This window comes from Cricetulus griseus, chromosome 3 (assembly GCF_003668045.3).
Source record: "Cricetulus griseus strain 17A/GY chromosome 3, alternate assembly CriGri-PICRH-1.0, whole genome shotgun sequence".
NCBI lineage: Eukaryota > Metazoa > Chordata > Mammalia > Rodentia > Cricetidae > Cricetulus > Cricetulus griseus.
In genome coordinates this window covers 118,708,562-118,720,821 of record NC_048596.1, presented here as the reverse complement: position 1 = coordinate 118,720,821, position 12,260 = coordinate 118,708,562, and the positions used below count along the sequence as shown (strand labels likewise).

The 12,260-nt window shown below is 49.1% G+C and overlaps 1 protein-coding gene across 2 annotated transcripts; it reads left to right on the top strand.

Moving 5' to 3' along the window:
• The first annotated feature begins 653 nt into the window (after positions 1-653).
• Aen (apoptosis enhancing nuclease) lies at positions 654-8,651 on the top strand. 2 transcript variants are annotated; one of them, XM_027408178.2, is made up of 4 exons: positions 654-752; positions 3,941-4,529; positions 6,129-6,329; positions 7,213-8,651. In XM_027408178.2, exons 2-4 carry the CDS (start codon positions 4,005-4,007, stop codon positions 7,447-7,449), a joined length of 963 nt encoding a protein of 320 aa, XP_027263979.1. In that variant the 5' UTR covers positions 654-752; positions 3,941-4,004; the 3' UTR covers positions 7,450-8,651. The 2 variants fall into 2 exon arrangements, with proteins under 2 accessions (XP_027263979.1, XP_027263980.1); XM_027408179.2 differs by lacking the exon at positions 654-752 and adding an exon at positions 851-1,000.
• Positions 8,652-12,260: the final 3,609 nt, after the last annotated feature.

Genomic DNA, 12,260 nt, shown 5'->3' with positions numbered 1-12,260 from the left:
AATTCCTGCTAGCTACATAGAAAATGTGAGGGCATTAAGTCAACTTGACGCAAGGAAAAAAAGAAAATGTAGAGGCAACCTGTCTCAAAAAAAATATTAAATATTGAAATATCAGTCCAGAAGAAGCAAACCTGATTTTTCCAATGTATCAGATACTGTATTATTATGATTATTTTATTATTTATTACAGTCGAGCCAGGGTTTCTCTGTAGCCCTTGTTGTCCTGGAACTTGCTCTGTAGACCAGACTGGTCTGGAACTCACAGAGATCCTCTTGCCTTTGCCTCCTAAGTGCTGGGATTAAAGGCGTGCGCCAACACACCCCTGGTTCACTGTTAATATTTCACCAGATTTCCAAAACCCAGAGGCGGGAGGGGCTGCAGTCCCCCTTAGGCAGATGTGGGTGTGCTAAGTGTGTCAACCGATCTTTGAAAGTTGAAGTTCATTGGGCATCAGATCAGAAACCGTAGGCCTTCACTAGCGTCTGGGACTGAAGAGCTAAGTGTCATTGCACCTCTTACTAACCTCCAAACACTGCCCTTTCCGCGCACAAGCCACGCCCCGTAGGTAGTCCCTCCCCTTCTGGGCTGCCACACCTACTCGAGGAAGACCAATCAGCAAAGGCCTTAGGCGGGCGCTGCGGCCCAGCGAACCAATAGACAGGCAGCCGAAGCCGGGCTTGTCCGGGCAAGCTGCCGCTGCGGCGGGCAAGGATTCCACGTGTAGGCCGGGAAAACGCGGCCGGGTTTTTAGGTGAGCTGGGGGTCGGCCGGGGAGTCCCGAGCCGCCGGTCTCTATGCCAGGTGTCCGCCGCTCTCGGGGCGGGGCGGCGGGCGGGGCGGGCCGGGCGGTGTGCAGTCAGACCGGCGTGCTGCCTCACACGGTCCTGGCCGCTCTCGGGGGCTGTGGGCCTGAGGGGGGCGGCGACTGCGAGGATCGCCTACCGGACGCCACAACCAGTGGGGAGAGCGTACTCCCCCTCTTCCACCCCTTTTGGTCTGGTAAGCTTTTGGGTAGCACCGAGAGCCTTATTGCGCCAGGCTTTCCCTAACTGGGATGATTATCAGAATCGTGACTTGAGGGTGGGTCTCGGGTCTTGTCCCTAAACTTTGCCTTCTCCCTAGGGCTACCTGGTCAAAGCCCGCGCTTAATAGTTGAGGGACGACAGTGCCTTCCCGAGGTCATCTGGTTATTTCGTGCTAGAACAGGATGGTAAACCGGCCTTCTGATAGAGACCTGGTCTGCCGGTAGGCAGACGGCCCTTAGGCCACTGACGTCTCTGGCTTTGCAGTTTCTTGGGCGCCTTCTCATCGGGAGCCCTCTTGGGTCAGGGACCCTCAGCTGAAAGCCGAGTGCCTATCATACTGACCAGACTTAAGACGAGAAAAATTTGTGTGTGCCCTTGCTGAAAGGCCTGTGTCCTCTGAATACTTCTCTGCAGCTAAATTGAGTTCCATCCAGTGGTTTCCCTTGGTAATTGTTGGTTCTGGCATGTCCACAGGGCCAGGGACTATAGGAAATGACTGCTTTTATCTCTTCAGATACAAGACTAGAGACATTTCCTCAAGGGAACCTAATATTAGCTTCTTTCAAACCCTGCCAGCATGGAAAGTCAGTGGTCAGCAGGACCAGCACAGGTCTTCTGGGCCAGTTTTTCTCCCATTGCTGGGCTAGGGCAAATTGAGATTCTGAATTTGTCAGTTCCAAGATGTGGTTTGTGGATATGAAGAAGTTGCTGACAACCTCTGTTTAAAAGAGGGAGTACTATTTGGAGACCGGTTGAGCTTGCTGAGAGCAGGTGAGTCAGCAGGGGTCATGGAGTCTCCTCCTGGCTAAGTGGGGCAATATTCCTCATGCAGGTGCTGGCATCAGCAAACACAGGACTTGCCCTCTGGCTTTGCTACCTACTCCTGTGCTACTACTGCCCAGGCTCCTACTCTAACCTTCTCCAATGAAGTAGCTGTGATGTTCCCCTAAAACCTTCCAGTCTCTCTCTCCCCTGTGTCACTGAGCGCAATCCTCTGTCGCTTGCTTGCAGTCTCTCACCATTCCCCACTCCACCTGTCTCCGTACCTCCTGCTACCTAGCTGTTTACAGACTGCACCAAAATCTTGGTCCTTTCTCCCCGCTCTTAGCTTTGTGCCTGTTGCTTCCCTTTTCTGAGCACCCTTTTCCTCCCTGGGCTACCTGGGAAATCCGTCTGAAATGCTGCAGCATCCCCTCTATTGCCAGGCCTTCCTTAACTCAGTGTTTCTTCCTGTTTGGGTGCCTGCTCAGGGTCCTAGGTCCCCTTCCTGTTAGTCCCATTGCTCTGGGGTTCCAAGAATATTGAGCTCTATAGTACCCCAGGGCCGGTCACTGGGAGGCCCGGCTTGAGCTTCTGAAAGGAGTCTGCCCAAAGAGAGGGACAGCAGACATGGTCCGGCTCTGCAGCTTGCTGACTCGAGGCAGTCTGAGACTGAGCTGTTGACTGAGGAGGAGTGTAAAATCCAATGTATTGTAGTTCACAGGGTGAATTTCTTTGCTCCCAAATAGACACAGTTGATGTCCTGGATTAGGGCTGCTGGTCTACATTTTACTGGCCCACCTGGGTGTCTCAGGTCTCCCTCACTTGACCAACAGACATCAGGGTGAGGACACTCGCCTAGGATAAGAGTGGCTTGTGGAAGGACCTCGAAAGTCAGTGGCAGAAGATGAAGTGGTAAAAAGGAAGCAGCAGCCTCCCCAGCTGTCATCCCTGTTATACTTTATGGTGTAACCTGGTGACTTCAGGTGGCTCCTGAGTCTCCCACTGCCCACTCCCTCTTCTCTGAAGGGTTACTGTTCTCCATTTACATGGAAGTGACTTCTAGGAATCACCTGCAGGCCGAGTCTGTTTGGCCTCCTCGTACCTCTGGCCAGCTCTTGGCACACCATGTGCTGCATTTATGTGTCTCTGGTCAAACCAAGCTTCCCAGCCCGGGTTCCATCTTAGTAGCTGCCCAGCATCTGGTACAGTTGGGACCCCCAGAGAATCTCTTTGCAACATTGGGGAGATGCAGGGGTTCCAGAACAGCATTTGCTGATACAGAGTTGCCGCTGGGTCTGCAGGCGATGGAGGGGTATATTTTGGGAAGAGCAGTGAGTCCAGATGGAGGCAGCTCTGGCCTAAGGATAGCTGGCTGCCCAGTGTCCGAAAGAGAATCGCCTTGCTGGAGGAAAGGAGCAGAGACTAGTTATTGAGCCTTACTATGTGTGAGGTATGTGTATGTCAGACATGGGAGCACAGTGATTTATAGAGACCTAGGTTAAACCTTGCACTGCAGATTTCAGCTTTAGGGATTTTCGGTGATGATGTTCAGCTGGAATCTGTTTCTGAAACCTTTGCTTCCCTGTATTCATACTCCCAGCAGTCTTGTAAGCTACCACTTTTAGAGGTGAGCTTGACTTCAGAGCATGGACTCTGGATTCCTATCAGCCTTTAACCAAGTCACTCAGCTTGCGGACCTCATTTCTTCTCTGTAAAATAAGTGTGATGGGCTCAGAGGTTAAGAGCACTGGCTGCTCTTCCAGAGGCCCTGAATTCAATTCCCAGCAACCACATGGTGGCTCACAATCAGCTATAATGAGATCTGGTGCCCTCTTCTGTCATGCAGGCATATGTGAAAGCAAAACACTGTATACATAATAAATAAATCTAAAAAACAAAACAAAAAAACCACACCAGGAGTAATTTCAAAATAAATAAGGGCAGTGATACTTTGTGGTGTCAGTGGGGAGGTAGAATGATTCCGTGTAACGCTTGCAGAAGGCATGTATGGTATGTGTGGTGTTCTGATGCAGTTTTTAGTAAAGGTATCTGAGTTTCAGTCAGGTGCTTTGAGCTGCATATACCACCGGATGAGCAGCAGTGTGGCCTGGCATCCTCCTCCAAGCCCTCTTCCTATGTGATCTCTCTCCAGCACTCTGTCCCGTTGGAAGATAGCCTCCCGGGCTTCCCTTGTCCCTAGCTGTGAGCTGCCTGGCATGGTGCTGGGAGAAGTCCCTGAGTCTACTCAGTGTCCATCCCTCACCAGCCTGAATACCAAGGATGTGGTTCGGAAAAGACACAAGAGGAGAAGCCGGCAGCACCAGCGGTTCATGGCCCGCAAAGCCTTGCTGCAGGGGAATATGGCACCAGGGCCAGAATCCTGCCCTCTGTCCTCCCCATCACAGACACCAGCAGACACACAGGCTTCAGGCAGCAGAAGACAGCGTTCCAAAGCCACGCCTGGCGGTGGTGGCCCATGCAGCAAAAGGCCTGTCACCAGAGAAGCCCAAAGGCCTGGGCCCAGCAAATGTGTAGCCATTGACTGTGAGATGGTGGGTACAGGTCCTCGTGGGCGGGTGAGCGAGCTGGCCCGCTGCTCTGTAGTAAGTTACAATGGCGATGTTCTCTACGACAAGTACATCCGGCCTGAGATGCCCATTGTGGACTACCGCACCCGCTGGAGTGGCATTACCCGCCAACACATGCTCAAGGCCATCCCCTTCCAGGTGGCCCAGAAAGAGGTGAGGACTCTGGGGTCTTGAATGGCCTGAATGACAGGTTGGGGAGAGAAGCCCTGGTTTAAATCACCTGGGGAGTGTGTGGCCTTGAGAAGTTACTTCACGTCACCAAATTTGTAGTTCCTTTCCCAGAGTATGGGTTAATATAAATCCAGTTGCTGCCTTTAAAGGGCTGCCAGGCTGTTAGGCAGGGGGCTGCTGGTAGGAAGGTGATGTGAAAGGTAAAGGTACAACAACTTACAAAATGTTTGGAGTCTATAAAATTTGCCTACAGTCCTGTCACATTCAAGGGTTGTTGTTTTAGCCCATCTCTTTATGGTTTTTCAGTGCTTGGAAAAATGATCAGTACTTGGGATCCCACTAATATACTAGGGATGTTTTATCACATCAATAGAAACCCTAAGTAAGACACATTCCATGATGCCCTAAGCATTGCTTTGGAAAGACTTGATCATGAATAGAAGCGGTAGGAAGGTAATCTGTGTGAGCCCTCCCAACTCTGATCCCTCCCATCCGTGTTTGTGGTTGGCAGTGATCCCTGGAGCAGGCTCACTTGGGCTTAAGTCTAGGTTTGATTTCTCCCCACTTGATGGCAGGTGGAGTATGAGACTGGGGGTGACCCCAATCAAAAGTCTAAATGCATCTTACTCATCTGCCACAAAAACTTGGTCCCATGCTAGTAGGGACAGGCTGTAGAAGGCCAACAGCTAATGACCAGGAGTTGGCAGTCCTTTAGCCCTGTTTCTCTGAGCATGGGGAAGGTGCTGGGCAGGGAGGAACAGGATATGTCCAAATAGAGTTGCCTAGCATGTTTAGAGGGTAGGAAGGAAGAGTCAGTGGACTCAGGAGCAAGGAACTGTGTCACTGAGTCTAACAAGGGCTTCTACTTAACTGTGTTTCTAACAGCACCATACATGGTTCTGTTGATTTCATTCAACAGGTCTTTATTGATCAGAAGATCGGTTGGCTGGGAGGCTGAGGTAGGAGGATTGATGTTAGTTCTAGCCTGCACTGCATAGTGAGCCTGTAAAGGACCGGCCCATCAAACACAAGCAAATCAGTAAATGCTGTGCTCTGGGTGAGCATCACTGGTCAAGTCAAAGGAGCTTACTGTGTGGGAGGGGAGACTAGATCATCCCAAGAGCTAAATGTGTGTAAGACGTATAAAAGCTAAATCCATACCTAGAAAGTGTAGATAGCTTCAAAGAAGGACCAAGGCCTCCTAGGTAGATGAGGATAATGGGAGGTCTTCCAAGGAAGGTTGAGGAGCTGAGATCTGAGTGGGTGAGAAGGTCTTGCAGCCAAGAATTGCCTTTGCTAGTGCAAAGCTGCTTGAATCTCCCAATTTGAAGGCATGGCTTACATCCATAGCTTCCTTTACCCTCACAACTGTTTCCTGGAATGCTGAGACAGTATCCCTTTGGCAGGTGCTAAGATGGGTTTGTATTCAAACTTGGGGCATCATGGTCAACTGGGACTCATAGACTCTCCCCTTCCCCACTGCTGCCTCCCTGTAGAGTGCTTCACGCACCAGTGCTAAGGATGCTCAGGTTTGTCTTCCTTCGTGACAGTGGGGCCTTCCTGCTTCCTCTCTCCTCACAGATCCTAAAGCTCTTGAAGGGCAAGGTGGTGGTGGGGCATGCACTGCACAATGACTTCCAGGCCCTCAAGTATGTTCATCCCCGGAGCCAGACCCGGGATACCACTTACGTCCCAAACCTGCTCAGCCAGCCCAGCTTCCACACCCGAGCTCGGGTCTCTCTGAAGGACCTGGCCCTGCACCTGCTGCACAAGAAAATTCAGGTATGCGGTGCAGAATCTCTTGGTGCCAGGGCTCATCTGACTGTCAATGCTGCTGAACTCTGGATAGGACTGTGGACTGTTGCTTGCATACAGGCAGCACTGGTGTAGCCACCTCCTTTCCTGTGTGAATTCCCTAGTGATAGTCAAATTCTTCTAGACTCATCTCTGTAGGTCTTTGCCCACCCAACTCCTGGCTATATCCTGAATCTCCGTAGAATGTGTTCTGACTCACACTCAGATCAAGAGGCCTGTGACTCTTAACTTCTAGAGCAGGAAATTTTGTTTTAAATGTGTGTGGGTGTTTGGCCTGCATGTATGTCTATGCACAACATGTATGGCATATCTTTGGGGGCAGAAGAGGGCATCAGGTCCTCTGGGACTGGAGTTACAGACAGTTGTGAGATGCCATGTAGTGATAAGCATTGAGTCTGGGTCCTGCAGAAGAACAGCCAGTGCTCTTAACCATTGTGCATTCACTCCAGCCTCAACATAAAGAGAAGATTATTTTGGTTCATGGTTTAGTAGAGTCCATGTGCTAAGGCAGAACATCGTGGTGGGAGCATGTGAGGCTATATACCCCACAGTGAATAGTAAACAGAAAGTAGTAGAGACGGTATACTCCCAAGGTCGTTTTCTGGTAATCTGATTCCTTAAGCCGAGTCCCACCTCATAGTTTCTAGTACCTCTCAAAATAGCACTGTCAGCTGGGGAACAAGCCCACAACAGAGGAGCCTTTGGGATATATTTTGTTTCTAAATCATAACAGCCTCTATTCTGGGATATGTGCTCTTGACCCTTGGAGGCTATCTTTGCTTCTGGGTTGATGGTCAGGCCCATTTTACCATTTGGGTTTTTTTTTTTTTTTTTTTGCTCCTGTCCTTAGGTGGGTCATCAGGGACACTCATCTGTGGAAGATGCCATGACAGCCATGGAGCTCTACCAGCTGGTGGAAGTGCAGTGGGAACAACAAGAGGCCAACAATGCCAAGGCCCTTCCTGAGGACAGGGGCTCCGACAGCAGCACCGACATGGAGCAGTACATGGAGGACCAGTACTGGCCTGATGAGCTGGCCCAGAGCACCAGTGGAGAAATAAGGGAGGCCCAGGAAGGAAGGGAGTGAGAGGAAGGTGCAGCAAGTGGGAGAGCCAGGAGAGGTCCTCCCTGGACAGACAGGGAAGGCAGTGTCTGGTAGACAGGGTCAGAGGACTCACCCGAGCCCATGCTGCTTCACAGCACTACCGTCTATGTCTAAGGGATGCTTTTCCCCCAATTCCTGTGGGTTCGCTAATGACACTAGGCAGACTTTGTCTAGTGCCCAGCAGGTATAGGGAAAGTGCCACAGGACTGTCCAAGGTTGTCACTGGCTCCCTGAGCCAAGTCTTCTGGGGTCACTGCTTGCTACTCTGGTGCAGTCAGCGTCCTGGAGCTCCTACTTCCATTCTGGCAGGGTGTTCAGTTGCTGTTGCCACCTCTCTTCTTCCACAGATATGTTCAGGATAATAGTAATTTAAAGAGTTAATTAAGAAAGGCCCTTAAAGAAGACATGTGTTCCCTGTCTCTTACTTTCTTAGATGTCCTATCCTAAGAGTAACTTTAGGGGACTGTGTTACTAAGCAAGGGCTCTGACAAAGCCTCATTATTACTGTCACATAGTGCTGAGACATTGGGAAAGCCTGTGACTTCCTGTTGAGCCAGTTTTCCCCTCTCTAAATTGGGATTGTGATACCTCTTGGGTGTCTAGGTGCTTTGTGTGCATCCTCGTGATGTGAGTGAAAGTGCTCTGTTCAGGCCAGTGCCTGATTTCTGAGCAGCTACGGCCCAGGCAGGACTCTTGTTTGGCTCTGCCAGCAGATGAGGTGGGGGCCAGGGCAAGAACATTGTAGGGGAGTTCAGAGTTCTCTGCGGGTCTTGCTACCAGCTTTTGGCTTCACATCAGCATCTGGCCACTATATTTGGGAAAGTGACAGCAGGAACCCAGATAGGGTCAGAAAGGAAGGAACACTACTACTGAGACCACACTTCCAGCTGTCAGCCCTGATTGCACAAAACCTTAGTCATGGATTGTTTGCTTGCTGCTCCTCCCTGCCAGGGAAAGAGGGGGCTGGCTGAATCATCACTTCTGGCCTGGCGCCAGGGATAAGCTCTTGTTTCCTTAAAAAGCAGCAACCTGTGCCAACGTCACTGCCGGGTAGCTTGATGGCTTCATTTGTGCATTGAAGGGTGGTGGAACTGATAGCCTGTGGAAGTGTACTGTGAGAAATAGCTATCTTGTGGTACTAGACCATTAATGCAGGAATAATAAATTATAAAGCTCAATTGGAAGAGTGAGTGTATTGGTCCTTTCTAAATAGTCAATGCTGGGCTGAAGGGTGGCTGGTTGAGGGTTGGGAAGGGCTAGAGCACTGAGCTTTGCTGGGTGCTGGTCTTGAGGTGTCATCTTTGGGGATCTAAAGAAGTTTGTGACTTCCTTTTGAAGTTGCCCTATTACACAACACACAATTTAATTTGGTTTCTTCCCAAAGCTATATGCTCACATTAAAAATTGAGGGATTTTTGTTTGTTTCTGAAAAAGGATCTCATGATAGAGCCCAAGCTGCCTGTAACTCATTGTGGTGCTCAGGCAATCCTGCCTCAGGCCACTGAGTGCTGACATTGTAAGCACATGTTGCCATTCCTGATAGACTTTGCCCTTTAGGAAGAAGATTCCTTTGTGTATATATAATGTTAGCCCACCTGTCCTTGCACAACATGCTCAATCACTTACCCTCTTGGCTATTGTGAATTAAGTAGCTATAAGCATGGCTACTATACACATATATTTGGATGGATTCCCTCGGAGGGGGAATTTCTGGGTCATGTGACAATTCTGTATTTGGGCAACTCTTCCACAGCAACTGCATCCTCTTACATTCCCAACAACCATTCTCAAGAATTTCAGTTGTTTTATGTTGAGGAAGGGTTTCCCTGTGTGACCTAGCTTGACTTGGAACTTGTGGAGATCCTCTTGCCTCAGCCTTGATTCAGGACAGTTGAGCTTATAGGGCCGGTTGCCTCTAGGGAGAGCTGCCCTGATGCTGTTAATTGTCTTAGTCTATTTTGTATTACATAACAAAACACCTGAGGCTGGAATTTGATTAAGACTTATTGTAAAGGCTTGGTCTACAGGGCTCTACTGAAGGCCCTGTGGTGGATGATGTGATAGTGGAAGCACATCTGGAAAGGACCACAAGGCAAGACACACTTGCACAATGTCAAATACAATTCACAAAGGCTTGGAGCTTCCAAGAGACTGTATTAATCCATTCGTGAATGTGGTATGTGTATCACTCACGGTCACATTTCTCCCATCTCTTCATGACTCAACCAGACTAGGAACTGAGTCCCTAGACCAGAAATCTTTGGGAAATACTAAGTTAAACTATGTTGCAGCCCATGTGGGGGCTTTTGTCAGGTCCAGCCGACTTGTCCAGTCCGTACCTGAGAGTGAGTATGGATAAAGAAATGGCAAGTAGAAAAAGATAACTGAAGAAAAGACAGAGACACAGGATAGAGTCGGGAGGGCACCTGGTGACTACCAGGAACTACCCCAAGTTTATTCAAAGCTCTTTTATACCCCAATCAAAAGAGGGGGAGGCAAAAGACTTCCTTACCAAGACAAAAAGAACAAGCAAGCATTTTCAATACTCAAAACATCAAGTAACCACACCCTAAACCAAAATCTTGTTAAGGCAAGACACCCATTAGTTATTCCTTAGGCCAAACATTCTGTTGTTTAACCTTGAAAGAACAATAGTGGGTTTGAACTCTGACCTTAAGTCAAGATGAAGCTGAGTCAGTTTCATCATGAGTTGTCTATTCAGTGCATGACCGGGGCTCAGTGGGGATTAAAAAGAATCATCTAGTAGCAGCGACATGCCGTGATGGGTGAGCAACTGATGGGATGTGTCCTTGGAAGGCTGACAAGTTTGCCCTGAGTGACTCTCCTGTCACCTGATCAACACAGCTTGTGGGCTTGGCTTGCTGTTTGATGCTGTCAGGTGAAACTGGAACATCAGGAAACCCCCTAGCTGAGGTCAGGGCTTCCTTCTTCAGGCCAGTTAATCACCAGTCCAACGGAACACACTGTACACCTGGACAAAGTTCAGCATAACCCGCTAGGGTTCTGGGAGGAAGTTCCAGCTCTGTGGGGGAACCACAAGAGAGCAAATAGAATGCACAGCATTTATGACCATGCTCGTTCTATAGAAAGGGGTAAGGCTGGGTGGGGTAAGGTAACACCTTATCGAATGAATGAATGAATGAATGAATGAATGAATGTAGAAGAGGCCAGGAGGTGCACTTACACAGGCTCGAAGGGGGAGCTGTTAGGCAGATTATGATGTGGGAAAGGAGCTTTCTAGAATGTTGAGCAGGTATTGTAGATCCCTGTCCTTTAAGCAAAATAGATGAGCTGTGCCTGCTTACAATTACACTTGTTGACTATCGGTAGTCCCTCATAGGGAAAGGCTGAGGAGGGCCTCTGGGCCTCACCTGAGATTTCAGCCATTCCCCCAACCATCAGTATGCACTTCTGCCTTAATTGCATGGGGCCTGGGGTCTCAGGCAGTGGTAAAGTATATGAGCTGGGAAGGATTGGAACTCCAGCAATGCAGCTATGGGGAAGCCATCATCCACACAGGGTGAAAACTTACCAGTGTGTTTGTTTTGACGTCTTTCCAGGCTCCTGTGAGTAGCCTCTCACCCATGCTCCATAAGTAAGCCCAAAAAATTCATTGGTTCCCCCAAGTTGGACTTTGGTGGAATTGTTCTTTGGCTTGCTGGGGCCTTTTAAAGAGGAAGTAGCAGCACTGTTTTATTTCTCCCAGAAAAGCAGTTCTTGAAACAGGGCAGCAAATACCAAACCCTGAGACGTGAGCGTGCAGGAAGGTACCTTCATAGTCCTGCCTCAAGACTCCCACCTAGAGTCCTCTAGTCCAGGGTTTCTCAACTTGTGGGTTGTGACCCCTTGGGGGGGTCAAATGACCCTTTCACAGGGGTCACAGATATCTGGCATATCAAATATTGACATTATGATTCATAACAGCAGAATTACAGTTATGAAGTAGCGACAAAAATAATTTTTTGGTTGGGGGTCACCACAACATGAGGAACTGTATTAAAGGGTCACAGCATTAGGAAGGCTGAGAACCACTAGAGTCTAGTCACTGTCCTGGCACTGTGGAGATGGTTGACATCTCTGAAGGAGGCATGTGAGTCCTGTGGATCTGGGAAGAGTCACCACCACCACGCAAAGCCCCAGAGCTCGGGTTTAAACTAGCAGAGGCCATAGTTGAGAGGGTACAAAAGAGACTGAAGGGGCAATGGGACAGATGAAAGAACATCACATGGGAGATTTGTTTTTATTAAGACAGGGTCTCAAAGTAGTCCAGATTGGTCTTGAACTTGCTCTGTAACTAAGGATGACTTTGAATTCTTGACCTTCCTACCCCAATCTGCCAAGTGTTGGGATTACATTCTATACCACCACACCTGGCTAAGGCTGAACATCAAACCCAGGGCTTCTTGCTTGCTAAGTAAACATTCTACCATGCTGAACTACACTCCCAAACCCAACATTTGATTTTTGAAGCCTGTTGAAGTCAGACATCTGGTTTGGCAAAGAAACCACAAATCTGGGCAATTCCTTTCCAAACCACAAATCTTTATGACGTCACAGCAGGCTGAGGACTGTTATTCTATTTAGACCTGGGCAGGGAAGCAGGCCCAGCTCTCCCCTTGTTGGATCTCACTCTCTCTCACACAGTGTAAGAGTGCTCTCTTCAGTCTGGGTCTGATCCAGGTGTACCTCGTTTGTTTATTGAAAAAATACTGAACATTCCCTGCATGATAGGTGTAAGCAAAGAACACAGTAAAGAAACCACTGAGGCAATG